Source organism: Psammomys obesus, unplaced genomic scaffold (genome assembly GCF_907164565.1).
Source record: "Psammomys obesus unplaced genomic scaffold, mPsaObe1.curated_primary_1811, whole genome shotgun sequence".
Taxonomy (NCBI): Eukaryota; Metazoa; Chordata; class Mammalia; order Rodentia; family Muridae; genus Psammomys; species Psammomys obesus.
Genome location: NW_026596109.1, coordinates 10,789,018 through 10,816,455, shown reverse-complemented (window position 1 = coordinate 10,816,455; position 27,438 = coordinate 10,789,018). Strand labels below are relative to the sequence as shown.

General features: G+C 46.8%; 2 protein-coding genes across 8 annotated transcripts in view; one reads left to right on the top strand and one right to left on the bottom strand.

Moving 5' to 3' along the window:
- The window catches only part of Zyg11a (zyg-11 family member A, cell cycle regulator), a 33,415-nt gene extending 18,420 nt beyond the window's left edge, over positions 1–14,995 (top strand). Inside the window, exons 9-14 of the mRNA XM_055628836.1 lie at positions 174–335; positions 412–456; positions 2,262–2,456; positions 4,779–4,840; positions 5,763–5,860; positions 13,652–14,995. Of these exons, the coding sequence (XP_055484811.1) occupies positions 174–335; positions 412–456; positions 2,262–2,456; positions 4,779–4,840; positions 5,763–5,860; positions 13,652–13,827 (738 nt within the window). The 3' untranslated portion in view covers positions 13,828–14,995. The remainder of the gene's footprint in view (positions 1–173; positions 336–411; positions 457–2,261; positions 2,457–4,778; positions 4,841–5,762; positions 5,861–13,651) is intronic.
- Positions 14,996–16,026: 1,031 nt separating this feature from the next.
- Positions 16,027–27,438, bottom strand: part of Echdc2 (enoyl-CoA hydratase domain containing 2) — a 17,690-nt gene continuing 6,278 nt past the window's right edge. For 4 of the 7 annotated variants that reach the window (XM_055628839.1, XM_055628841.1, XM_055628842.1 and 1 more), the window contains exons 5-13: positions 25,084–25,151; positions 24,913–25,000; positions 23,899–23,985; positions 22,954–23,046; positions 22,101–22,157; positions 21,810–21,997; positions 18,874–18,924; positions 17,095–17,142; positions 16,027–16,579 (exon numbers count right to left, since the gene is read on the bottom strand). In XM_055628839.1, coding sequence (XP_055484814.1) covers positions 16,502–16,579; positions 17,095–17,142; positions 18,874–18,924; positions 21,810–21,997; positions 22,101–22,157; positions 22,954–23,046; positions 23,899–23,985; positions 24,913–25,000; positions 25,084–25,151 — 758 coding nt within the window. In that variant the 3' untranslated portion in view covers positions 16,027–16,501. Of the gene's footprint in view, positions 16,580–17,094; positions 17,143–18,873; positions 18,925–21,809; positions 21,998–22,100; positions 22,158–22,953; positions 23,047–23,898; positions 23,986–24,912; positions 25,001–25,083; positions 25,317–27,207; positions 27,311–27,438 lie in introns of all 7 variants that reach the window. The other 3 variants (XM_055628837.1, XM_055628838.1, XM_055628844.1) reach the window with 2 other exon arrangements.

Here is a 27,438-nt window from a genome sequence, read left to right as displayed (position 1 = left end):
TTATTTTATGTCTGTCTGGCACAGGTGTTTATAGCCAGGCTGGGGCTAGACCTGAAAGCTGTGAACCCAGCTGTATCCCTCACTCCCACTTTTAGGGCTCCTCTTCCCTCCCTCTCCTGTACATGAGCGAGTTGGTCAGGGGTTGGTTTAACTCCAGTCTCTTTGGTTTTTAGGAACTTCTGGCAATAGTCATACAGAAGACGACGGAGAATGCAGATGACATTCCCTTCTTGTTTACTCTGAAAGCACTATGGAATCTTACCGATGAGTGTCCCGTGGCTTGCAGGCACTTCCTTGAGAATGACGGATTGGCAGTTGTCACCCAGGCCTTAGAGGTGGGGAGGGAGGATGGAGCTTACACACGAAGTTCTGTTCTTCGGGGTAAAGTGACCCTTGTGCTCTTCTTTACAGACATTCTCGGACCCTGGCACACAAGGCAAAGTACTTGGTATTTTGGTAAGGCTTGAATTAATTTGAATTAACCAGTGCTTACTACAGCACCTCCTTTGGGTTGGGCTCTGCTGTAATCAGTTTAGATGCAGAGATTCATTTAGTCTCCATTAAATTCTGAGCAGACAGACATCCTTGTACAGTTACCTGTTGCTGTGAACAACCCACAGCTTAGTGGCCTCCTTTCATGGGAGGAGCAGCGGAGCCCCATTGCTAAGGGATATCAGGAAAAGATTATTTTAAGGGTTAGCAAGGTTGTGTGATCTGATTGCCCTCTGTCCACAGTGTAGAGGTGGGAGCCGTTCGTCTCAGCATGTTGTTAAGAGGCAGACACACAGACCCAGGCAGCCGGGCTCCAGGCCCTCCAATAGGAAACACTTAACTGTGGTTCTTGATTGTCAAGGCAGTTAATTTTTCAGAAACTTCTAGGTTCATATGTCCATACTGCCTCTTGATCAAGATATTTTATAATCTAGAAGTTTCCAGGAGTAGCTAGTAGAGTTGGAATTTGGAGGAAAGGTGGAAAAGAGAAAAGCCATTGAAAGAAGCCTCAGAGAGCGTCCTATCTGTGAATATAACTGATAGGCCTTTGCCCGGGAGCCTGGTAGACTGCTAAAGACCTGGGAGCTTTTGCTACTCAGTTATGCTAATGCTAACTTGTGTCTCTTTGTTACTAACAAGGGGTTAAGTAAAGACTGACTAGACTAAATCTCAAAAGCAGGGCAGCTGCTGCCTCAGACTTAGTTCTGCATTCCTTTTAACATACTAATGTCTGCCCCTGAGGACTGAAGGAGTTAAAGTGCTAACTCACCTCTCTAAGCTTTTATAACCATTCATTTCACCCCTTTAGGCCTTTGTGCTTCCCAGCTGCACGCAGACCTCCCTTCCCCTCCCAGAGTGGCAGCTCCTGTTATAATAGCATCCACTGTGAAAGGATGCTACTTTAAGATTATACTATGTCATACACAGATCCACAGAGTTTCCGCTGCCTCACAATGTCTGCGAGGATGTGGTTGGAGAAGAAGGACATCCATATTTCAAGGATTAAAGACCTTTAATGCCAGCTCTCAGGAGGCAGGGCAGGCAGATCTCTGTGAGTTAGAGGCCAGCCTGGCCTACAAAACAGGTCCAGGACAGCAGGACAGCCAGGGCTATTACACAGATAGTTCCTGACTCAACAAAACAAAAACTGACCAAAAAAAAAAAAAAAGTTGAAGGAACTGAAATCTTGGCCCTGCCACCACAGGAAGTGAATTCTGAGTGAGGCTGGAAGGAGATTGACCTCACTGGCACCTCTGGATGAGGATGTGGCTGTGTGAGACCTCACTGCAGAGATCCTAGTGACCATGCCCTATCTCTTGCCCCACGGGAGCTGATAGGTAGTAAATGCATATTATTTTAAGCCAGTAAGTGTGTGGTAAGTTATTATACAGCATAGAAAATGAAAGTAATATGTTAAAAACAATAGGACAGTTTTCATTTTTAAATTACACTAAATTTGAACTAGTTCAAGCAGTTACTCGCAATGCAAACCCAACAAGTTAGCCTTGCTGAATGGCAAGTTTCTTTGCAGGATTAAACGTTAACTGGGAGCTAACACAGATAAAGCCATTTTTCTTTCTCTCATACTGTGCCTGGCACTTAGTGATTTGCCATTAATGATCATGTTCACGGGGTTTGGTAAGAGGCCAGGTTTCGAGGGGCCAGGAGTAAGTGCTGGGAAGTGTCTAAAGGGGGCAGTAGAGAAGCTGCTAGCTCCTGATTCCTTGTCCCTTCCTGTGCTGCTGTGCCCTGTTCCTGCTGCCCTATAGAACAACGTGGCGGAAGTCAGAGAGCTCTCTCCCACACTGCTGACAGAAGATTTGATGACCCACATCGTCAGTTTGCTCCACAGCAGCAACATAGAAGTGAGCTTCTTTGCTGCAGGTGTGATAGCCCATCTGACATGTGACAGACAGCCCTGGCTATCCCGTGACCTGCAAAGGACCCAGCTTCTCCAGGACTTGGTACAGGATTCATTCTTCTTTACGAAATCCACACTAATTTCTTCCTTAGGCAATTTCTTTTCCTTGATGATGAGTTTCAGGAAAATTGTATGTCTACTGGGTTTTGCCACTTATCCCATTAGATGTTGTTAGCAATAGTTTTGTTTGTTTGTTTGTTTGTTTGGATTTTGTTAATGAAATGAGTCTCTTTGTGTAGCTCAGGCTCTGCTTAGACTCATGGTGAGTCACCTGCCTCAGACTCTCTGAGCTTTTGAATTGCTACTGTGAGCTGTCGTGCCTAGCTCTGACAGTAGTTTCAGAGTATTCCCACGTTTTCCTTGGAGCCAGCAAGATACATGATGAGGAATGTATCAGCTGGGGCTTCAGGTTGGCGAGATAAGGGTTAGATACCTTTGGGTGGAGCCTACACACACAAGAATCTGCTGCTTACGTGGAAACAGCACGGACGGGCACAGAAAGCCTAATGAAGGAAGGAAGTCGGGACAGGGCTGCCTCTGCTTTGTATGGTGCTCCCAGCCTCAGTTGCTCATCAGGTTCCCACAACTTTTTGGGAAGGTTTGCAGACAGCTGGGCTAATCATTCAAGCTTTTCAGGCAGCTTTCTTGTGTTTTTGTTGTTTCGTTCAGACAAGGCCTCACCGTGCAGCCCAGGCTGACCCAGGACTCCTGGCAGTCCTACTTCCCTGTTGTTCAAGGTGCAGAGACTGTGGACACTGGCTACCTGGTGCACCAGTCTTCTGTTCAGTCCCACCTGTGATTCACTTCAGAAAGAACATTTTGTGCCAGAGTTTTTTCCCTTAGGAGTTCCATTTGTATTTTTTAACCTTTCCCTGTGCTACATCAGTTAAATCAGTTTTTTTAAAAACTCAATCTTCTTTTTCTCTTTTGTTTTGTTGAGACAGGGTTTCTCTGTGTAGCCTTTGCTGTTCAGCTGTCCTGGAACTCACTCTGTAGATCAGGCTGGCCTTGAACTCAGAGATCCACCAGCCTCTGCATCCTGATTACTGGGATCAGAGAAGTGTGCTACCACTGCCTGGCTCAGTCTACTTTTTCTGTTTGCTTGTATTTTAAATCCTGTGGACGTTTATTTTGTCAGTTTCTTCTTAAAGATAGCTTTTTGTAAATGCCCTGGAGAAATGTAGCTTTTTGTTCATCTTTTACAAAAAGAAAGGGTGAACCTATTGTTTAAAAAAAAAAAACAGGTTTACTATTCTGTTCATGTAAGAATTAAGGAAAGTGTGTAGATAAACGCATAGTCAATCCATCGCCTTTAAAAGGGGGGTTTTATTTTGTTTAAAATTTTTTTTTACCCTTTGTTTTACATGTGTTGATGTTTTGCCCGTCCCTGTACCATGTATGCAGTACCTATGAGGCCATAAGAGGGCATCAGACTGCCTGGGACTGGACTTACAGACAGTTATGAGCCACCACATAGGTGCTGGGAGTTGAGCGCAGGTCCTCTGGGAGAACAGCCAGTGCTCTTAACCAAAGAGCCATCTCTCTACCCCGCCCCCTTTAAAAAAAAAAAATTATGTGTATGAGTGTTTGCCTTTATGTCTGTCTGTTTAAATACCACAGAGGATGTAGATCCCCTGGAACTGGAGTTTCGGGTGATTGTGAGCAACCATGTGATTCCTGAGACTTGGACCTGTGTCTTCTGTAAAAGCAGCCAGTGCTTACTGCAGAGTCCTCTCCCTGTGCCCTTGGTACCCTACTTTTCTCATGGTGCTAGGTGCTGATTGATCTCAAGGCTTTTCAGGCTATGTAAACACTCTGCTGCTGACCTCTTTTTTGAGACAGGGCTCCTCTGGGTAGCCCTGGCCATTCTGGAGCTCACTCTGTAGACCAGGCTGACCTCGAGCTCACAGAGACCTGCCTGCCTCTGCTTCCCAAGGCATGGGCCTGCCACTGACCTCTTACAGCCCAGCCTTTCACTGCAATTTTTTTTTTTCTACATGAAGTTCATAAATTCTACTCATGCAGTGGTTATCTAGTTGGTTTAGCAAATAGGTATAGTTTTTTAAGTCAATCTCATATTTTTATTTTTATTAATGTGAGACAGGGTTTCTCTGTATCCCTGGCTGTCCTGGAACTAGCTCTGTAGACCAGGCTGGCCTTGAACTCACAGAGATCCACCTGCCTCTGCTTCCCAAGTGCTGGGATTAAAGGCGTGCGCCACCATTCCCGGCTCAGTCTCATTTTTTAAGATGTTGTTTCAGATGTGTATAAGTAATATGAAATTGCCTACTTTGATTTTTAAGTGACGGAATTAAACAATAGCACATAATACTCTTGGTTTCTCCCTCTCTCTTTTGGAGTGTAGCACAAAACCATGCAGAATTGGCCAAGTTCACAGTGTAAGATGTCAGCATTGGTGACCTACAGGTAATTTTACAGTATTCTAGTGCCTCAGTCTTGCTTTCTGTGTACTCTGCAGTGATACACCAATAAAGTATCAGGTCAGGTGGCCTTGTGTTCAGATCCTTGGTTCCTCTTGGTAGATTCTAAGAAAAGCTTTAAGACTTTGGGGCTGTAGAGATGGCCTAGAGGTTAAGAGCACTGGCTGTTCTTCCAAAGGGTCCTGAGTTCAATTCCCAGCAACTACATGTTGGCTCGTTATAGCCATCTATAGTGAGATCTGGTGCTCTCTTCTGTCATGCAGACCCACATGCAGGCAGAATACCGTATAAACACTAAATAAAGGAAAAAAAAATTTAAAGACTTGGTTTTCCTATGAAAGGAGACAGGGAATGTGCAGAGCATCATAGGAAGCACTGTTTCTAAGTGATAGTCGCCCTGTCTTAGTTATGCCTTTTATTGCAGTGATGAAAACACCATGATTAAAAAGCAAGTTGGGGAGGAAAGGGTTTATTTGGCTTACACTTCCGTATTGTTCTTTGTTCATCACTGATGGAAGTCAGGACAGGGACTCAAAACAGGGCAGGAAAGTGGAGGCTGGAGCTCATGCAGAGACCATGGAATGGGTGCTGCTTATTGGCTGGCTCTCCTTGCATTGCTCAGTCTGCTTTCTTATAGAACCCAGGACCATCAGCCCACAATTGGCTGGACCCTCCCCCATTGATCACTAATTGAGAACATGCCTTTCGCCTGGAGCTCATGGAGGCATTTCCTCAGCTGAGGCTCCTTTCTCTGATGACTCTAGTGTCAAATTGACACAATAAAAACCAGCTAGTACACCCCACCTCTATATAGTACATCTGTCTCAATGCAGAACAGGCTCTGTAGGGAAAATACTGGAAAACTTTATATCCTAGAGTTCTGAATTGATATCTTTGTGTCTTTTTAGATCTTTCAAAACATTTTCTCCACTCCTTGGCAACTTCTCTCAGCCAGAAGTTCAGCTCTGGGCACTGTGGGCCGTACATCATGTCTGCAGTAAAAATCGTATGTATTCAATGTGCACTTAGGATGGGCATTTTCCAGCTAATATCTTGAGTAATGGGTGAATCTAGAATTGATTTTAAGAATATGTTCTACCAAAAACAAACAAACAAACAAAACAGTGGGGGTACACACCTTTAATCTCAGTACTTGGTAGAGGCAGGAGGATCTCTGACTTTGAGGCCAGCCTGTTCTACAGAGTGAGTCCAGGACAGCCATTGCTATGCAGTGAAATCCTGTCTCAAAACAAACAAACAAATAAACCAAAAACAAAACAAGAAAAGAAAGTCTCTCCTGGGTCTAGGGAGATTAAAAAAAAAAAAACAAGTATCCATCATAGGATCAAGGATTTGACCTGAGAAACAACTCCAGGGGGAAATACAAATCCCTAAATTAACCTGTAAGCCCTACCTGCCCAAGAACCAGCTAACCCCTGGAATGCTGGGAGTTATAGTTCTTGGAAAGTTATTGGGGGATGGTCTTGTGTACTGTGTATTCAGGTGCTAATTCTGGGTGTGGGCATTGTCCTTTCTGTGAAGAATCTCCTGTCTCAATATTGTGTAGAAATTGTTCTCCATCATCTCTGACTGCCCAATGGCTGGGTAGAGAGGAGAGGACTTCCAGTCAGCAGGTCACAGGTAGAGGAGGTAGAGGAGGTGAAGGAGAAAGAGTAGAGGGGAGGAGGTTGCCATAAGAACCGAGGACAAAGAATTTTTTCTTTTTGGTTTTTCAAAACAGGGTTTCTCTGTGTAGCCTTGGCTGTCCTGAACAATATTAATTTCTTAAAAGCTATATATCTTTTTGTTTTGCATTAAACAGGTTGTGTCCTATCATATTGTAGAACTATCACAGTTACTGAATCTGTCAGTTGACAATCTGGGCCCATTTTTCTGATATGTCAATTGTTGGACATTTGTCCCTTATGCCAGGGAGTTTTCTTTTGACTTAGCATTTCAGTCTGCTAGGTGGGCAGTAGGTGACACACTCTCTGCTATAACTACTTCCAGATGACATTAGGGTATTGTTGCCAGGGCCTAGGCATGCTGAAAGGCTAGTCAAAGGCTGGGCAATGGGGCATTTATCAGAGGCATCCAATTAGCTGATCCAGCTGAAGAGATGGAACCCTCACATTGGCTGGACTGATTTACATACATCAGCTTTCAGCAGGCCCAGAGCTCAACAGTTTGCAGTCCAAAGATGATCCCTAGATGGAGCCAAGTGTGAATCTGCTGAGACAAATGGAGATGAGGGACAGCAATTAAAACTTTCTAGGAATTGGAGAAGGGGAAGAATCCCAAGACCAAGGGAAGAAAAAAATCCCATTCTCAGGGACAGACAAGTGCAGAAACTTAGGCTGTATTTAACAGGTTGATTTGGTTCAGGTTTTTTTTTTTTTTTTTTCCCCATAATCCAGTGTCTCTCAGCAGCTGTTGTCTTTTTGTTCATTAGCATCTAAAAAATTTAAAGTTAAAGCATTATGTAATAAATCTCAGGGATCTTTGTTACCTCTTTCTGCTTGTTAAACATATCTTTAAAGTACAATTAGATCTCTGTGCAGCTACTTGTCCTGTAGGATTGTGTGCTATACCTGTAATATGCTTTATATCATAATATGCCTAAAATTGTTTTATTTCACTAGACATATGCTGGAGCATTGTCAGTCTTACTCTGTAAAGGTATTCCCAAAATTGTTATCACTTAATAAATGTGTGATTACAGATACGCTTTTTTGGGAATTAAAGCACTTGCCTGTTGACATCCTCAATGTGTGTCTGTAGCATGGTGCGCATATTTTAGTTTACCACACTCTGCAAAGTTAAGCACATGCCTTTGTCAAATTTTATTTCTTTGGATAGCTTTAGGGTTATTTCCTGTAAGTAATGGAGTTTGTTTATATGAAGAACAAGTAGGACATTTCCTTGTATTTCTCTTGGCTTATTGCCAAGTGATAGAAAAATTTTTCTTTAAACCTTTGCTGTTAACATGGTGTTTTTAAATGAAAATTTGAAGCTTCTAGCACATTTCCTATTAATAGTTGATCAATTTGTTATTGACTTGTGCTAGAGGTCCTGGTAGACCTATATGGGATTTGATATGTGTTATATACAATGGATGATTTCTATTTCTCAACATTTGTTATAGCTGAATAAGTAGTGAAGTTAATTCTGAATCATCCTGAATAAGTTCAGCAGTTTATTTCTATATGTAAAACAACTCTTTCTGCATACTGAGAGCCCATATTAATAGACTTAGCAAAATCATATACTATAAGAATGCCATACAATTGATTTTTGAAGTGAATCATAAGGACTCTAAGCCATTTTACTTGTTCATTCTGACTTATAACCTAGCTTTCCTGATTTATTTGCAAAGATATATAGAATGTAGGGGGCTCCAGAAATTGATGTCCCTTCTACTAAATGAAAGATAATCCAGTTAGTTCTTTTTATAACCTGAAGTTGCTGCCTTTTGGGGTATTGTTAATTTCTCCCCTGAAAATTATTGCAAGCTTTTTGTTAATATTTATTTTCTGCCCAAATGAGGCAATCTCAGCATTAGTAAAAGGTATCACAATTTCTGTTGGATCTATTTCTGCTAATTGGTGAAGTCTCGTTTTTCCTTTCAGAGTCATTTCAGAAACTTTTTCTAAATACGTCTTTAATTTTTTAACTCTATTTGTCTGCTAAAAATATTCATTCTAAGATATAATCTCTCTGCATAAGAATTCCTGTGGGAGAACGAGCAGAAGGCAAAATAATCAAAATACAGTCTACCTTTGGATCCAAGTGATCCACATGTGCATGCTGAAATCTCTTTTCTACCAGAGCCAGTTCTCTCTCAGCCTCAGCTGATAATTTTCTTGGACTATTTAAGTCCTTGTTGCCATGTAAAGTTTGAAATAAATTACTTAGGTCTTGAGTAGTTAATTCAATTGTAGATCTTAGCCAATTAATATCAGCAAATTTTTAAAATCATTGAGTTTTTAATTGGTCTCTTCTGATTTGTACCTTCTGTGTTAGAATCTCCCTGCAGTCTTATATCCTAGATAATTAATAGAATTTCCTCTTTGTATTTTTTTCAAGAGCAGTTTGTGATCTGCAGCAAGGCAATTTTTTTTTCCTCAAACAGACAGCAAAATATCATCCATATAATGATAAATCATGGATTGAGGAAATTGCTTATGTATTATTTCTAATGGCTCTCGTACAGAATATTGACATAGGTAGAACTACTCAACATTCCTTGTGGAAGAACTTTACAATGATTCTTCTTTACTGGACAACTGTTATTATAAGTAGGTATTGAGAAAGCACGCCTTTCCTCCATCTTGCTCTTGTAAAAGGGATGATGAGAAAGCATTGTTTTAAATCAGTCATTATAATAGGCCTAGATACCAATGAAGGCAATGGGATTCCAGGCTATGAAGAACCCATTGGCTGAATGATTCTATTAATTGCTCTCAGATCCATCAGCTTTCTCCATTTGCCAGATTTCTTTTTAATGACAAATACAGGAGTAGTCTAAAGGCTGGTGGACTCTTCTGTATGCTGAGCTTCCAGCTAGCTCTTGTACCAGCTGTTCTAGTGCCTGTAATTTTTGCTCTATCCAAACGGTTTGGTCAACCAACCACTTTAGTGCTAAGGCCATTGGTGTTTTGTCACCAGTGGCTCTCCCAAATAAAGTTGAAGAGTCAGCCTCTGCTGACTTTATGGACATCCTGGACAGTCTGTAACCGTCTTTGATAACACCTTAAAATTTCTGTATCAGGATCTCCTGATTGATGGCTTGTCTCTGAATTGGAGGGATTCTAATCTGTGCAACAAATCTCTTCCCTAGAAATTCATGGCTATATCAACTACACATGGTCTTAATTTTCTCATTTGGCCTTTTGGCCATATACATTTAAGTCATTTTATATTTTGTTTTACCTGGAATAAGGCTCCAACCCCTTGGAATTGAGTATCTACCTCTTGCAGAGGCCAATCTGGAGTCCAAGATTTTAGCGAGATTATTGTTTCATCTGCTCCAGTGTGTATTATTACTTCAATTTCAGTATTATTTATAAATAACTAGTTTTGGCCTTTGAACATCTATAAACCTTTGTCAGATACTTGTATCTTGGTCTCTTCTGGGTTTTTAATGTCTATCGAAGTTGCTCTGACTTTGATATCTGGATTTTCACTGTCTACCTTCAGAACAGTGTATTTATTTTTATGTACATTTGGTGTTTGTGTGAGGAAACAGATCCACTAGAATTTGAGTTACAGATCAGACAGTATTGAGCTGCCATGTGGTTTCTGGGAATTGAACCAGGGTCCTCTGGAAGAACAGCCCATGTTCTTAACCACTGATCTCCAGCCCCCAGAGCAGTGTTTTTGGTTGTTCTGTGGTTGAGTATCTCTACTGCTGCCCTGAAATGGCTGATTTGAATTTGTCATTGGGGGCTACAAGAGGTCCCCTGGGTGTATTTTGGTAAGAGGTTATCCTGTTTGTCCCTTGTTGATCTGTATTCCCTAGTCCACTGTTGCCTTTTGCCACACTTTCTGCATATTCTAGAAGGCATAGGCCTTAATTTCAGAATCAAGTTTGGTTCTTTTTACAGTTCTTTTTGAAATGACCGTGCTCACCACAGTTAAGACGTTGGAGAGTTTTGGTTTTCTTGAAACCTTTAGAGAGCACTTGTATTAAAGTCATATCCTATTAATGAGATCCAACATCAGCTGTATTTCTGATCCATTCATCTCTTGGTGCTGATCTTACCTTTAGAGGCCCACTCACTTTTTTGCATTCAGGATTAGCATTTTCGAAAGCTGAAGTGCTTTCCTAGCTTGTCGCTCTGATACCCTTCTATCTGCAGCTGAATTCAGTCTTTGTAGAAAGTCAGTGAATGTTTCCTTTGGACCTTGCATAGTATGAGTAACCAGTGTAAGTATTCTTCCTGCTTCTTCAGCATGGTTCCAAGCATTTAAAGCTGCCATGTGACATAGGCCAAGGTTGTCTCCTCATAAATCACTTACATCGGCACCTCAGCACATGGACCTTCACCTAGTAGCTGATCTTGGGAATTATTGGTATCTCTGGCCCTGTTTCTCTGTTATTTGTGTCTATGAATTTTCATGCTCAGTCTGTATGCTCCTTTTTTAAGCATACATTTCACACATCTTTTTTTTTTTTTTACCTGTTCAATAGTTTGGTTGTACTCATATTTCTTCGCTCTGTCTGTGTGTTCTCCGTCCCCCTCTATGGTTCAGCTTAGGCTGTTGCTGTGGTGAAATCCGCCTCAGCCTTTCTGCTCTCAGGGAGAGGTGTTTCTGCCTCTGCTGTCTGTAACTGGCATGTATGCCAAGCTTCACGTTTGCCAGCATCCACTGCGAGTTGTGTCTCAACAAATGCCCTATCCTTTCCCACGGTAGGCGCCTCTAGGCTGCTGCTGTTGTGTTCTAGGAAGCTGTTTAACAGCAGTGCACTGCAGTTTGCTGGCTTCTCAGAGCAGCAAGCCGAAGGCCTCCTTTGCAGGGATTTGGCCTGTGCAACTGGAGCTCACACAGGCGAGCCCACGCTCACTCGATGCCAGGTCCTTCTCCTGCTGCAGATGCCATCACCAGTGCTCTGGAGAAAGCCTAAGAGAAACCGCGGTGCATGGAACTTGCCAGTTGAGTTAAGTCATGGCTATTTAACTGAGGGGCCCGTGGAAGCAGTGTGCCGTCTACAACCCTTCTGGCACCATGCAAAGCTTGGGAAAAAGCCCTGTTGCCAGCACAGGCTGAAATTGCCCCGGACAGCTATGGGTGGAGACATAGCCTCTGACCTGAGGGAAGGTGGTGGCCTCACGAGGATGGAGCTGGAACTTTAGCCTTCCTCCCTCAGTCACAGGAGGGGTGTAGCCTCTCCCTTGGTGGTGTTCTGCTGTTCCCCCAGTCTTCAGAAACTGTGTCTGTAAGTCATGCCTTTCCCCTGCCTTCCTAGCTGATTTTTCAGCTTTCTTGCCTAGCTATCTGAGCTTTCTCAGGCCCTCTGTTTGTATTTCTAATCCCACATTGAACGCCAAATGTTGAATCATGGGATTAGTAAGGGTCTTTTCTACTACCTGCCCTAGCTCCCAAATAATTGCCACAGAGAACTATTGGATTTATTAATAAGATTTAAAACTGTAACTGGGCAGGTATTCGTCTGTTTTAACCCAGTTATGCTAATCTGGCTACCTCCCAGCCCTGTGCCGTTTGTTACTTGCCTTCTGCCCTTGACCTTCTGCTGTATCTCTCTGTCCTCCTGTTGAACATCTCATAGCTTCTTCATGGCACCTTCTTCTTCCTCCTGGTGACTTCCTCTTTGCCTCCCTGGTCTCTACCTGAGATCCCCTGACTGGGAACAGAATTCCCACCTTCTGTCTCCTCTGCCCAGTTTCTTTCTTAACCAATCAGAGATAATTGGGGAATAATTTTTACACAACAGGAGATTCTTCGTAGAAATGACAGTGCTCACAATTGGACTGTGACCAGATCTCAGAAATCAGTATCTGAACACACAGTGCAAAAGCCCATCCCCCAACAGCATATCAAGGTCATAGGTCCATCCATATGTCAAAGTTAGAGCTGTTCAGTGGTGCTGTCGGATGGCCAGAGGGAGCAAAGAGACCACCTCCAGGCTTCTGTGTGGGACCCTGAGCTTTACAAAGCTGCTTGTTGAGCCCCAAGCCTGGCCCACCAAATCCCAGGCCCCCAAGTCTTTATGCCTGTGCCAGTGCTGTAGGTTTCTGAAGTTCCATCGACCTAATCTCTCTGCAAGCTACACATAGACAGGAGATGGGGTGGCGCAGGCAGCTCCTGATTTAAAGAAGCTGCAGTGCTTCCAGCCCCAGGTCAGAACACACAAAAGATAGGCCAGACACATAAGACATGAGGCCAACGCGACAACAGAAAAACTAAACAACGACATTTAATAATTCCTCCTTGTGTAACCCAGATGCTAGGAACCCATCAAAGGTAGGGCCATTCTGAGTTGTCCTTGGCTCCCCAAATCCACGTTAGGCCTGTGAAAATTCTCAGTTTTGGCTCCTAATTTTGTGGAATGCCCCGAATTGTCCCTAGGCTCTGGACTCTTGTTGACCACAAGGTGCCAGACCTCTCTCTGCAATGAAAGAAGCCTACAGTACTTGAAACTCAATTAACCAGAAATAACGGGTGGGCCAGAGGATGAGTCTCTGTGCCCAAATGGATGTACGACCCCGTCAGATCTTCCCCGTTCATCAGATAAAGTACCCCATAACCAGAAACCAGCAACCTCTGGATGTAGCCGTTCACCTCTGGAGTCCACTGGGTAGAAAGTACTTCAAGGGGCACCATTGGCCAACCATCCCAACATGCGTGGCCCCTGGCAGCTCACCTCTCAAGGGTCCCAGAGTAAAGAGTGAATTTGGGGCCTCTATATACCATGTGTGTGTAGTATCTGTGGAGGCTGGAGGCTTTCAGATCCCCTGAAACTGGAATTACAGACAAGAACTCTGGAAGAGCAGCAGCAAGTGCTCTTAAATGCTGAGCGGCCTCTCCAACCCGGAGAGCTTTTGTCCCTTCTAATTCTGGCTCTGTGGTCATTTGTTTTTTTTTTTTGTTGTTGTTGTTTTTGTTTTTTTGTTTTTTTTCAAGACAGGGTTTCTCTGTGTAGCCCTGGCTGTTCTGGAATTCATTCTGTAGACCAGAGTTCCTCCTGCCTCTGCCTCCCGAGTGCTGGGATTAAAGGTGTGCACCAGCTCCGTCCTGATATTTACTTTATCCAGCATTTCTGTTTTTCTTTTAGCTAGCAAGTACTGCAAGCTGTTGATAGAAGACGGAGGCCTGCAGCTCATGTATGATATCCAGGAGCATGGTCAGACCAGCGCCCAGGTGAGGCAGATGGCGGCCTCCATCCTGGAGGACTTCAGGATGCACTTCACAGGCTACCAGAGACACCCACAGCCCCAGCGCCCTTTTTGACCCTGGGGCCTGTGAGGGGAGCTGCTTCTTAAGGACAGGGCTTCTGCCTTTGGGAAATGGAGTTTTGAAACCACATGTTGGGGTTTATCAATTATTGGCATTTATCATTTGACCATCTTGGTGTGTTTTCTTGTTGCTTTCCTCTGTTGACGAAAGGGTTGGGTCCTGTGCCAGGGCAGTGGTGGTGCACTCCTTTAATCAAAGCAGAGGCAGGTGAATCTATGAGTTTGAAAGCAGCCTGGTCTATAGAGGGAGTTCCAGGACAGCCAGGGCTACACAGAGAAACCCTGTCTAAGAAAACAAAAAAAAAGTTTGGGTCGTAGAGTTCAGGGAGACCTTGGTATTGTGGCATTTCCTCAGCTGCTCCAGGCTGTATGTAGCCTAGTCTGGCCTTGAGCTCAGCATTCCTACTGCTTTGGTACTGGGGTTGCAAGCATGAGCTCCCATATCCTGACAGTTTCTATTTTCTTTCCCCCTTTTCCTCAGATTGGAGGAATGGGACCATTGAGTGTATATGAATGTGTAAGGCTGAAGGCTAAAGTTAGTGAAAAGAATGCATAGGAAATTCTCATTTGGTTAATGCTATGACCAAAGCTGGGAGAAAGAGGACAGGCCTCCAAAAGTCTTTGCAGAGTATTTCAGTGGATGCTTGTCCTAATGTGGACACACAAGGTTTACGAGAACCAGCCCCAGCAGTAATGAACACTGTCAGCAGTTTGTGTCCTGCAGAACTGTTCTGAGGAATGGTGTGGATTCCTTCCTTTCCTTGGTGAGAAGTTGGATTTTTTTTTTTTTTTTTTTTTTGCTTTGTTTTGTTTTTCTACTCAGTTGCGTTTTGAAGAACAGTAAAAAATAAATTCCTCTTTGGATATTAGAGGATTTTTTTCCTTTAGATTTACTTTGCTGTGTGCATGTGCGTGTCTGTGCACCATGTGACCCTGGTGTCCACCGAGGTCAGAAGGCAGTGAACTCACTGGAACTGGCATTAGGATGGTTGATGGTTATGAGCCACCATGTGGATGCTGGGAAACGAACCCCAGTCCTCTCCAAGAGCAGCAAGTGATCTTAACTGCTGAGCCATCTCCCTAGGCCCCTAGATATTGGAGGTTTGTGCTTTTAGCTAGCGTGTTCTGTACGTTTGCGTGCACATCCCTGCACGCTGTGACTGAACGCCTGCAGAGGCCAGAAGAGGGTATTGAGCTTGGAGATAGAGTTACAGGCAGCTGTCAGCTGGGACCTGGAAACCAAGCTTGGGACCTCTGCAAGAGTAGCAAGCACTCTACCCACTGAGCCATCTTTCTGCCTCTTGGTCAAGCCTCTTAGTTGAAGTAGTTGAGCATTAGTTGAGAAGAAACTCATTGTTTGCTGTTCTAAGCCCTGTTTCAAACTCATCCCAGCGCTGAGAAGGAAGAGGTAGAAGGTTCTGAAGTTCAAGCCATATCACCTCACTTCTCTCCACTGTCGTAGATACGCAAAGTAACTTATGACTGTGTCTGTAAGCCGCCGTCTAATCTCACAGTCTGCTGCATGATTGCAGAATAAGGTTTTTTGTTTCTGAACCTGGGTTCTAGTCCTTGGAAGCATTGTGCTCCTGGGCACGAGTGGGAAGCTCAATACCAGGCACCCCTTTAAGCTTGGTTTCTTTCCCAGCAGTCCTCTGCGAACCTGCGTTCACTGAGCAGATGAGACGAATGTCAGGTAGGTTGTAAGGATGGTGCTGATCCTAAGGCCTGAACTGTGGTTTTCTCCCTTCCTGGGTACAGACATAAGCTTGGTATATGCTTTGGCAGCACATCAACAGTGCAGCTGGTTGTGCCCCAAGCCATGCTTCCGTGACTCCCGGCCAAGCTTACACTGAGGATGCTCAGCTAGAGCTTAGGTCTTGGCAGAGGGTGAGGCCTAGACAGCTCTGGTAGAAGAGGAGAGGAGCGATCATTTAGGTACACGGAAGCCTGGAGGAGCTGGCCCTATATTACCTTTATTCTCCAAGTAGGACGCCTGCCAGCTCACCTTTGCTCAGGCCAGTTCAAATGCCAGTTGTCTTCCGGGCACAGAGTCACTGTTGCCTGCCTGGTTGCCCGTCCCTTCTCTCAGAGCCACTAGCCCTTTGTCAGCGCTCCGGGAGACTAGGCCTTCCTGCCGCACCACAGTCTGCAGAAGGTGTCCATTGCCCCAACCCCCCATGGTCCCAGTACAAGCTAACAGTTGCAGAGTGTTTATTGAACACAAGGATTTTACGTTGTCAGAACTGAGTTCCAGATACAGAAAGCTTAGAGAAGTTAAATGGTTTGTCCAGAGTTCCCCTGAGCTATCTACAGAGAGCTGGAATCTGTGGCCTGGCTCCTGAAGCTTGTTCAGATAAACCTGGATAGGTTTATTTTATGCGAGAAAGAAACAAGGGCTTGCTGTTCCATGGTGATCAGAGCCAGTGACATGGACCCAAAGGTTAATTGAGTGAGGAGAACCAGGCAGGCCTCCATCCCAGTGACTAGCCGAGGTGAGCAACCTGGGAGGTGGCAGTGAGTGAACTGGTCAGCACCTTGGCTCTAGGAACAATGCCTGGCATTGTCCTTGTGATACAACTCAAGGCCAGAGGTGAGCCAAGAGGTCTAGCCTGCTGCAGACTTTTCCTCTGGATCTTAGGCTTTATGGTGTGTGCTCAAAGTTAATTGGATCACTTGCCGACAAATTTTGGGGGTCGTTTCTCCCTGAAGGCTGCCATCCCTTCTAGCCGGTCCTGGGTTGGGATGTTCTGCAAAGATACAGTGGGTATTAGTTTGGGAGGAATAGGACCAGAGGCCAAAAAGGCCATTGCATAAGTGGACCTAGCCTGTGATAGCATCTGCGTCATGCAAAGTTGCGAGCCTCGGAGGCTGCGGTCTCAGGAAGGAGAGCCTCCAGCAGCTCTGCAGTCACTACTGGCCTCTGCAGAGCTCAGCTCCTGCCATTAGAGAGGATAGAGCAGACTTCAGAGAATTCAGAGCACACATGAGGGTGTCACTAGGTTCTCTCCACTACCAACTCCAGTTTAGCCCCCAATAGGGGCAGCTGGGACCAGGCAAAACAAGCCATTTTTTTCTGCTTTGTGAGACTTAGGTCTGCTCCGGTTCTCTGTCTACCATATGATTGAGGAGAGTCTTCATGTGAAGACCTGTGATTCCTTGAGCCGCTTAGGTTCGTTAGGCACTGGCATAGTTAAACTGCACGAGTCTGCCCATGTTTGCCTAGGCCCCCACAAGCGTGCACAAACGAACAGCAGTTACATACCTGGGCGTAGCACATGTGTTCGATAGCCATCCCTGACGCAATGTCCACCTGCAAAAACAGTGCTCCCCGAGTCAACAGGACTTTGTCCAACCCTTCTTTCATAGAAGAGCCAGCCCGTCCTCCTGTCTCCACCAGTCTGCATAGAACTGACTGCTGTTCTGTGCTGACGCCTGGACCTCACAGCAGCGCTAAAGGACGCTGAAATGGGCAGGGGTGTGGGTGATGCGGCTATTGGGCAGTAGCGACTTCCTCCAGATTCAGGACCGTGAGCTGCTGTTTCAGACAGTGTCTCTTCCTCCTGACCGCCTGTTCGTGCCTTTTGTCACTCTGAGGAGTGTCTTTGACAGGACCTAGGAGTGAGGCTCCAGGCTTTACGACCTGGTACATTCTCTAGCCTCTGCTGCGGCACAGTCACGGTTGCGGCCACAGGCAGGCCTCGATCACTAGTAAGCAGTTTAAAACTTACTTTCCAAAACATCGAGCAGTCTGACACGGCAGGAAGCCTAACTTAGGACTGGATGTAACAGTAAGTAGAAGAGCTGGTCTTTGGACTCCTGGCTTCCAGGTTGGCTCCTGTCATTCTTAGTCAATCCTCAATTTATATGCCTGTGTTTCTGCTCGTACTTAACTTTCCTCTGGAGCCTGCCCCTATCCACTGTGGATTGAACATAGCACATGTGCATGCACACAGACACAAACATACATCGTATCAAGGAGGGAGCCATGGAGCTACAGCAAGGCAGGGTAGCTTAGAGTGACCTTAAACTCCGAGCCTTCCAGATTCCGGGATTATAGGTGTGTGCCATCATTCCTGGCCACTAATCTTCAGCTCTAGCAAACATTCTTTATTGTTTTCTCTACATGGCCCTGGCCTGCCTTGAAGTCTGTGATCTGCCTGTCTCTACCTCCTGAGCGCTGGGATTAAAGGTGTTTTATCACCTTCACCCTGCCAAACATTCTCTTGACCCGGCACTTAGCAAACTGTTCACCAGTATGAGGAAGAAAGAGTTTTGCCTCCATCTCCCAAATGGTAGGAGTACAGATATCAAAAGTGGGATGTGAGAGCCATCTGGCTGAAACATCTCTCATCCCATTGGCTGATTCCGGTGATCTGGCCGGCTAGGAAGGTGTCCCCTTCCTCCCTCCCACCTCATGTGCTTCCCTTCCACATCTACATGCTCAGCAGAAGAGGACGGCCTTCCCCAAATAGAGGAGGGACCGGTCTTGGGTTAAGGGTGTACTGATAGCTGTGCCCCACTGCTAAACACTCTGAACAAGCTCTCAACTCTCAAAACTGAGCAGCGACTCTTCTGAGCTGGGGGCTGAAGCCAGGATCTCGCGCTGGCCAGGCAAGTGCTGAGCCAGTCTCCCACACCGGCTGTTCCTTGGAGAATAGAGTTAATACCGAATAGGCCGCGGACGGAGCTCAGACCCGAATCTCGGGTCTGCTGCAGCGTGCCAAGGAAGAACTGACAGGTGGCTGATGTCCTGGGGCCTGTGCCAGCCTAGACTTAGGTGACACGTGAGGAGAGGACCACACAGGCTTGCCTTTTAACCGCTCGCTTTGTACGTGGTCTTGCCCTTCTGAACCTTTTGCTTCTCCATGCAGAAGTTATGCAATCAAAAAATCTTACCACACTTCCCAGTGAGGTGGGGTGCATGCACACAGGGATCTGACTCCGGGAGTGTTATAGAGTCCATTTCTGAGTTCTTGACAGCCGCGGTGGGAATATACCTAGCCAGTGACTGACATAGGAACCCTGACCAGTAGAATCTTACCTCCATTCCTCGGTCAATGGCAACTTTGCCCAGGCGCACCGCTATGGGAGCCTAGGGGAGAGAAGACACCCAAAACTTGGACTAAAGAGACACAAAGCTCTGAGCAAGAAGGTACAGGTCTGAGTCTGTGTCCAGGTTTCTTACTGAAAGCATCTATTTCTTTACTGTTCATCCTAATACCTCTTAAAGCTTCCTTCATCACCAGGCCAGCCTGGTCGACATAGCAAGTTCCAGGCTAGCCAGAGCTATGTAATGAGACCTTGTCTCTAAAGTAAAATAAAAATAGCTCTGTGCACCAAAACGCCAGGCTGCCCACACCGGTAACCACCAGTAAAGAAGGAAGCACACTCCTGCCCCTTTTAGTCTGAGTCGCCTCAGGCTGTCATTCGGCCCATCTTTGGTGCTGGACATTAAACCTGGAGCTTCACCCATGCTAGGCAGGTCTCCCTCAGAGTTCAACCCACACTGGGCCCCTCACCTCTGAGCTAACATTTAAGGCAAGATCTTGCTGAGTTACTGGGCCTTAGCCTCAGGATTGCAGGCATTTGCCACCACACGCTGCTCACAGCGCTTACAGACATACGTTTCACACACGTGAAATAGGGGCTCCTGGGTCGAAGCACTGTACCACTGTATTCAGTGAGTCCCCAACTCCCAGGCACCTCCCCACTGCCGTTCTTCCGGCCCCCCATCTCAGCAAGTGTGAGTGACTGGGTATGTTTTATGCCTTTCTTGCCTTTCTCTGTTCTGTTTGCTTGTTTGCCACGAGTTATAACCAGCCAGCAGCACCTATTTTCTCATTAAAGTAAAAACTCGACATCACCCAGGCCAGCACCGGGGAGGTGGAGTCAGGAAGACGAATTTGATAGCCCGAGCTGCATGAGCGTGAGTATTTAATATGTGTGAGCATCTTAAAATCAGAGATCTGGTGGATCATATTTCAGGTGTTACTTGGGAGTAAGAGAACTGGGTCAGGGCGGCCTTGGTGTGTTTGCTCCTTTGATGTTCACAGGGAAACCAGCGAACTGCTTTAGTCTAAGGGTAATGTATGCATAATGCACGTCTGACCAAACTCAGAACGAGTCATTCGCTCTTCAGTGGTTTGCCCACTAGGTGCTAACGGCTAATACGCCATCCCTATTCAGAAAGTTCTAGCTGTGGGACAGGTGTGGGCCGCAGTGCCCACCAGTGTGGGCAGGCTGGTGTTTTGGTGCAGAGCTACTTTTATTTTACTTTAGACACAAGGTCTCACTATTTAGCTCTGGCTAGCCTGGATCTTGCTGTGCAGACAGGCTGGCCTCTGCTGGGTTTAAAGGTGTGTGCTACCATTCCTAGATCTTTCATTTTTTATTTTGGTGCTAAGGATTGAACTTAACTAGGGCCTTGTGTGTGCTAGGCAAGCACTCTACCACTGAGCCACATCCATGCCTGCAGCTCTAGGATACTGCCGTTGATGCACACTTCACCATTTGGAAATCTGAATCGCCTTGAACTTCTGCGTAGTTTACTCACAAGGCAATACCCAGGTCCAGCCAGCTTGCTAACTTGCCTCCCTCTGTGGAGGCTTCAGTCACTCCCTTGTTCCTTCTGAGTTCTGTATAAACCCAGAGACTTCCTGACCAAGCATGTCCACAGCTTGTCAGCATTGGGGTGACAGCAGAGGGCAGCGGGCGCCATTTAAACACTGCTCCTTGCCAAAGAACACATAGAAAGAAAACTGGTTTGAAACAAATTAATTATCCCTGACCCCCAAATTAAAGAACACCCCAGTGTAATCCCAGCACTCAGGGAGGCACAGGCAGGTAGATCTCTGAGTGTGAGGCCAGCCTGGTCTACAAGTAAGCCCAGGACAACCAAGGTTACACAGAGAAACCCTGTATCGAAAAACAAGAGAGAGAGAGAGAGAGACTGGAGAAGTTTCCTCTCCTCTCAAAAATAAATTTACTTACAAGTTTGGGGGGTCTTAATATCTCAGTAGCCCAAGCTGGTCTTGAATTTAAAGAAATTTTCCTACCTCAGCCTCCTGAGTTCTAGCATTATGGGTGTTAGCTGCTATAACTGGCTTCAGATGTAATCTTAATGTTAACTAATATATGGCTAATATTTTCGTAATTTTATATTTTGGCTGTTTTGTAATGTTTAAAAATGTTTTTAAATTAATATATTTCACCTGCAGGTTATTAAAATTCCATGTACATGATTGTCTGTGTGTTTGTTTTTATGCACACCAGTATAGGTGTGTGGAGACAGGTGACAACCTCTCTTCCTCTTCCGGTTGCTGGCTGACATTTTTTGAGATTTTTTTTTTTACATTTTTGAGACACGGTCTCTCACTGGTTCCCCAATCAGTTTAAGCTGGCTGACCCCAAACCTCTGGCATTTTTGCATTCGTCCTGGGGCCCGAACTCTGACTCTCATGCATGGGAGGCGAACGCTTTGCCGGCTGACCTCCCAGTCACACATTCCCCAATCTTAAAAGTTTTACTGTAATCTATGTTTTCATGCTGCAGTCACTTGGTGAGTTCAGTTGCTTTTCACCTTTATGAAAGCTTGAGCTCTCAGCCCTACCTCCTGCCCCAGCTTCCTTTGTGAAAAGCCAGCCGACCTCAGGGCCTTGAGGACCCAAGTCAGCTGTGACGAGGGACCGTGTGGCCCAGTGTAGGTGACTTCACCCCTGCCACGCTCCGTACAGGAGAGGAAGGCGGCTGCCATCACGGGGAGTTAGCAGCCTCCTCGGCTTTGATGGCTGGAAGTCCACCCACCACGCCAGCCCTCCTCAGCTCAGTCCATGGGTTAACTCAGAACTCAACTTGGCCTGGCTACTGGATAACAGAATACGGGGTGGATCTCGTGCAGTTCTGGGAAACAGCTGCCCCCCGGGGCCTCCTGTCACGCCTCCCTTTTGTTAGGGAGGAGCTCCTGAGCTGGTGCCATACCTGGGGCAGGATCTCCTGAGCCAGTGCCAGTGCGCGGTGGTAGGCGGCATCACCCTCCTCATTCTGAGCCACAGCGTGATTCACCAGGCCCAGCTCGTGGGCCTGTACCCCATCCAGTCTCCGGCCTGTGAAGATGAGCTCCTTTGCCCGGGCCACACCCAGGCAGCGGGGCAGCCTCTGAGTCCCTCCTGTCGGGATGGAGAGATGGAACAATGGAGAAGGACAAATCTTGGGAACAGTCAGGAGGGAAGGACCCAGGATAAGGAGTGGGAGAGAAAAGCAAGGGGTTACCTGCCCCGGGGAGGAGTCCTCGAGTGGTCTCAATCAGCCCCATGACGGCTGAGGAAGCTGTTGAAACAGAACAGAGTGAAGCTGCCCGATGCCCATCCTCCATGACTAGTCCATAGCTCTGTCTCTCTGGCTGCTCCTCCCAGACCCCTCCAGACGCTGCTATGGAAGAGTCCTAGCCTGAGTGGGGGGTGGGGAGGATGGGGCAGGCTAGCAACCCACCACAGCAGCTGCTAGGGCTGGGAGTCAGCAGGTCTTCCCTAACAGAGCCTCCGCAGGGGGAAAATAGGGCCACCCTTCTGCCGTGTCAGACAGATGAACAAAAACTGCATGCCTGGGTATGTATTTGAATATTCCTGGGCCTGAAAGAGACGGCATAAAGGGATGGGCACAGTGGTTCCAGCCTTCCTATAAGAAGGGCTCTCCCAGCTGAGTGTGACCTTGAAAAGTGACCGGTGACCTTTGTTATCCTCCACTGCTTAGGGCTCAACTGTAGAGCAAGTAATCACAAGCCTGGCTGAGGACAGTGCCCGGTGACCTTTGCAATGAGCAGGGACAATGAGAAACAGCCCTCATGTCTCACCATTGTTCAGTTCAAGTAATCTGACTTGGCCAGATCTAGATAGACAAACTCCTTAACTTTGTCCCCTTTGGCTTCCCCTCCCAGGGGTTTTTGCACCTATTCTCGGATGAGGAAAGCAGCTCTCAGAGGCGAGGTATGGCAGCGCTGGGCGGCGGAGCAGCTTCACCTGCTTCCTCCATTTCCTACTCTGCTGGTCTCAGCTCAGAAACTTGATTTTCCCTGCTTGGCTCGCTTGTCCTACCCAGTTCCCCCCAGCTCCACCTTGCCAAGTACCTGCTACTCGAAGGTCACAGGCTAGGGCTAGTTCCAGACCCCCGCCCAGGGCAAATCCATCCATGGCCGCAATGGTGGGTGCAGGGAAGGCTGCTGTGGAGACAAAGAGAGGCTCAGCCAGCAAAGGCAAACAGGTCCAGGACAGAAGCCGGCGGCTGGTGGCCTAGAGGGCTTTGCCAACCCCAGGGCAGGCAGCCTTACAGGTGCCTCTGCCAGGTTATCTGAGAAGGAAGCTGATTTTCCCAATAGAGTAAGTTCTGGGCCCAAGAGGGGATTGGGAACAGGAAAGGGGGTTGATGCCTGGAGGCCTGCTCTTGCTGGGATCTGCCTTCCTGTGTGCCAACGTGGAAGCCCTGTGCTGGGTGCCAGCATGGAGCTGAGTCAGGCGTGGCCCTGCTCCCGTGGGGATCAGCCTAAGAAGGAAGGCAAACTCATAGCCAGGCAACAATAGTCGGAGACCTTGTCTGCTCTGGTAAGGAGCACAAAGAGTTGGTGAGGTAGGAGGAAGCACTGGAGGCCTCAAAGAGTGGGTGAAAAGGCAAGTAGCTGGGAAGGATGTACCAGGCAATAGAAATAGCCATTGTCAAAGCATGAAAGTGTGTTCGGTGAACTTGACCACTCGAGTCACTGGGCAGGAATTCTGAGGATAGGGAGAAGGTCCACTGGACCGGACACATGGCTACAGATAGGGAAATAACTTGTAGTTAGGCATGGTGGCATTTGCAATGCCTGCACTCCCAGCGATGGGGCAGGTCGAGTCTAGACTACCTACGCTGTCTAAAATAATAACAGTTTTTTAAATGAGGTAGAGAAGAAATGCCCCGCCCCCTCACCTCTATGTAATCCCTTGAGCTCTTCATGAGAGAGTCCCCTGTGTCCCCATTGAGCTCAAGACAGAAAGAATACTCTCTCCGCCCCATCCCTCCACCCCACCTTCAGACTCACCGATCTCACTCATCAGGCCTCGGAGGCGCCTGACAAAGATCTCCACCTCCTCGGGACTCATCCGCTCCCGCTCCTTCAGGTCTGCACCTGCAGAGGACAAGCTGCTGCTGGCCGCTAGGAAATAGCCATTACAAAATCCCAGCGGTCAAAGGAGCGAGCAAAGGAGACAGAAGGAGCAGAAGCCGACAGGGAGGAAGGAAAGGATTCGGGAAACCCAGCCGCAGTGGGAGAAGCAGGGACCAGTGCAGAGAGGAGCAACCACAGCATCATAATGAAGCAGACTTCTTCAGAGTGAGCATCCTTTGTGCATCAAAGGATGCTGGCTAGGGGCTGCACAGGTGGCTCAGGGGTTAAGAGCACTGACCGCTACTGCCTAACCCACTAATTTGTTTGTTTATTTGGTTTTGGTTTTTCCAGAGAGGGTTTCTCTCTGTAATCCTGGCTGTCTTACTTACTCTGTAGACCAGGCTGGCCTTGAACTCAGAGATCCACCTGCCACTGCCTCCCAAGTGCTGGGATTAAAGGTGTCCACCTCCACTCCTGGCCACTAATTAATTCTTTAAAGGTTGGTTCAGTAGGGCCCAAGGGGGCTGATAGCTGTGTGTTTTGTTTTGTTTTTTCACTTCTCTCTTGTAAACTTTCGGGTGCATGTTTCTCTGGCCTTTGAAACAAGTTCGAGGTATCCTTGTGAGAGCCAGATGACGCAGGTTTGAAAAGCTCTAGAGACACGGACTGACATTTACCTCGTGAGCCTGTTGGGACTCAGTGACTCCATTTCCTCCGTAAAGGGTCAGAAGGAAGCAAGGTAGAAAAAACAACGATATGGGTCAAAGAGGCCAAGTTCAGACTGAACCTTACTGTATCCCTTACTGAGCTGTGTAAATCAAATTTGGGGAGGAACTTTACCTGCCTGTGTCTTTGAGGGCGTTCTTAGCTGTAAAATGGGGACGGGTCCTTTGCTGGAGCCCCGATGCACCCCAACCACTAAAGAGGAGGGGACGGGAGGGAGCCCACCTGCACAAAACACACCCTTCACTGCACTTCTGAAGAGCAGCACGCGGACCTGCTGGTCCTCCCGAAGCTGGGCCAGAGCGTCCAGCATCTGTAGATGACAGAGGACATCCTCAGATAACTCCTCCTCAGACAGGCCCAGCCCTGGCCACACCCTGATGTACCATTTCTCACCTCATTAACGAACACGTTCCCCAGAGCATTTCGGGCATGAGGTCTGTTCATCAGAATCTCAGTGATTCCTGCAAGGGACAGGCGGCCTCCAGTGACTGACAGGCAGCCTTGAGTGAGCTAGCTGGCCCTTCTCAGTGAAGCTGAGGCCTGGGGTCAGGAGGCATATGAGCTGCAGCAAACCACACACTCGGGCCTGTTTCTCCAATCATTAAATAGAATAACCCTTGCTCTTTCTGCCGCAGAAAAGAAGGAGAAGGGCTTGTGAACTGTGAAGCAAAGCAACAAGAGAAACAAAAGCAGGCAGCTTGGCACAGGGACCCACACGCTCACTCATACACACCTTTAATTCCGTAACTCCCTCCATTTTATTGTCTCCCCCCCCTCAACCACACATTTCCCTCTAAAGAGTATTATTCAGGCAAATGTTCTTCTATACACCAGCCAGGATCAAGAAGTAGAGCTGAGGGGCTGGAGTTAAGAGTGCTGGCTGCTTTTCCAGAGGTCCCCAGTTCAATTCCCAGCACCCACATGGTGGCTCACCACCATCTGTAATGGAACCTGATTCTCTCTTCTGGTATGCATGAGAACAGAGCACTCATATACATAAGATAAATTAATAAATCTTCTTTAAAAAGTAAGAAGTAGAGCTGAAACAACCACCCCCAGGACCTCACATGGGCCCTGACTAGTCACGGCCCCCTCCTCAGCTTGTAGTACGCACCTGCGGGGATTCTTTTTCCAGAAATTATTGTTATTCTTAATGTTATTGTGGAGGTGGAGTCTGACGTAACCCAGGCTGGCGTCTAACTTGCTGTGTAGCCAGGAGGCTACTCCTGACTGTCTGATCCTCCTGCCTCTACCTCTATTTCCTAAGCACTGGATTAGACAAGCATCACCAAACCCAGTTTATGCGGTGCTTGGGATCAAACCTGGGGCTTCCCGTATGCTAGGTAAGTGCTACATCCGTGGCAAGCCTGGAATTCACCATGTAGACCCGGCTGACCTCACAGACATCCAACCTCTCACGTGCCACACTGCCCAGCGTCCTTTTTTGGACAATGTCTAATGCAGCCCAGAACAGCTTTGAACTACTGATTTCCTGCTTCTACCTAACAAGTGCTGGGCTTACCAGAGTGTGCTGCCATGCCCAGCACGAGACCCAGACTTGCAAATCCTAATTTCAGGGGCTAGAGAGAAGGCTTAGTGGGTGAAGGTGTTTGCTGCCAAGTCTGACAACTTTAACTCATCCCTGGGACCCGTATAATGGAGAGCCAAGTTGTCCTCTGACCTCTACACACCCAAAACACACGTTATAAAAATCTTGTGAATGTTAATTTCCTACATCTCTCTTGTAGAAATCTCTTTGGAGACAGGGCCTCTCTGTGTAGCCTTGGCTGTCCTAGACATAGCTTTGTGGCCCAGACTGGCCTGGAACCCAGAGCTCCACCTGTTTCTGCCTCCTGAGGGGCAGGAATAAAGGTGTGCCCCACCACAGCTGGGCCTTGTAGAAATCTCTTAATCCTTCCCCCGTCATAGCAGAATTGTTAGTTGTGGGCTAGTCAGCTTCTTGCTTATTCGTTTACAACCGGCTGCCCCGAGCGGGAAGCTGCCAGCCACAATGCACTCCTTTCTTAAATCCTTTCTTTGGCAAAAGGCGGGGATGACTTCAAGGCAGCGCAGCTATGAACAGCCCACTTCAGGACCACTGCAGGGAACCACCACAGCAGCATGAATTACTGGACCCAGAGCTGCCGCTGAAGCCAGCATTGTCTGCTCAGCGATCCCCTCCCCTGACTGCCTCTAGTGGCCTGCTGGCGTGAGGCCTCACTAGAAAATTGCAACTGGGAAGTGGGGAAAGGCCTTTTATACCAGTGCTGTTAATTCTTTAAATTTTTTGTTTATTGTGGGGAGGGGGTGGGCCCACACCTTTAGTCCCAGGACTGAGGAGGCAGAGGCAGGAGGATCTCCAAAGTTCCAGGCCAGCCTGGTCTACATAGTTGAGTTCCAGGACAGCCAGGGATACACAGAGAAACCCTGTCTCAGAAACAAAACAAAACAAAAAACCCAACAACAACAACAAAACCCCAAACAAACAAACAAACAAACAAACACTTATTTACTTACTATCTATTGTATGTATGTAAGTGTGGACATGAGTGTTCCATGCCCGGTGCGTGGCAATCAGAAGACAACTTGAATGAGCCAGGTCTTCCCACCACGTGGAACCCTGGATTCAGTTTAGAACTTGTCAGATTTGGTGGCGGGGGGCTTTCCCCTCCAGGCTGTCTCAGCAGTTCATGTGGAAACTTTATTATTATTATTATTATTATTATTATTATTATTATTATTATTATT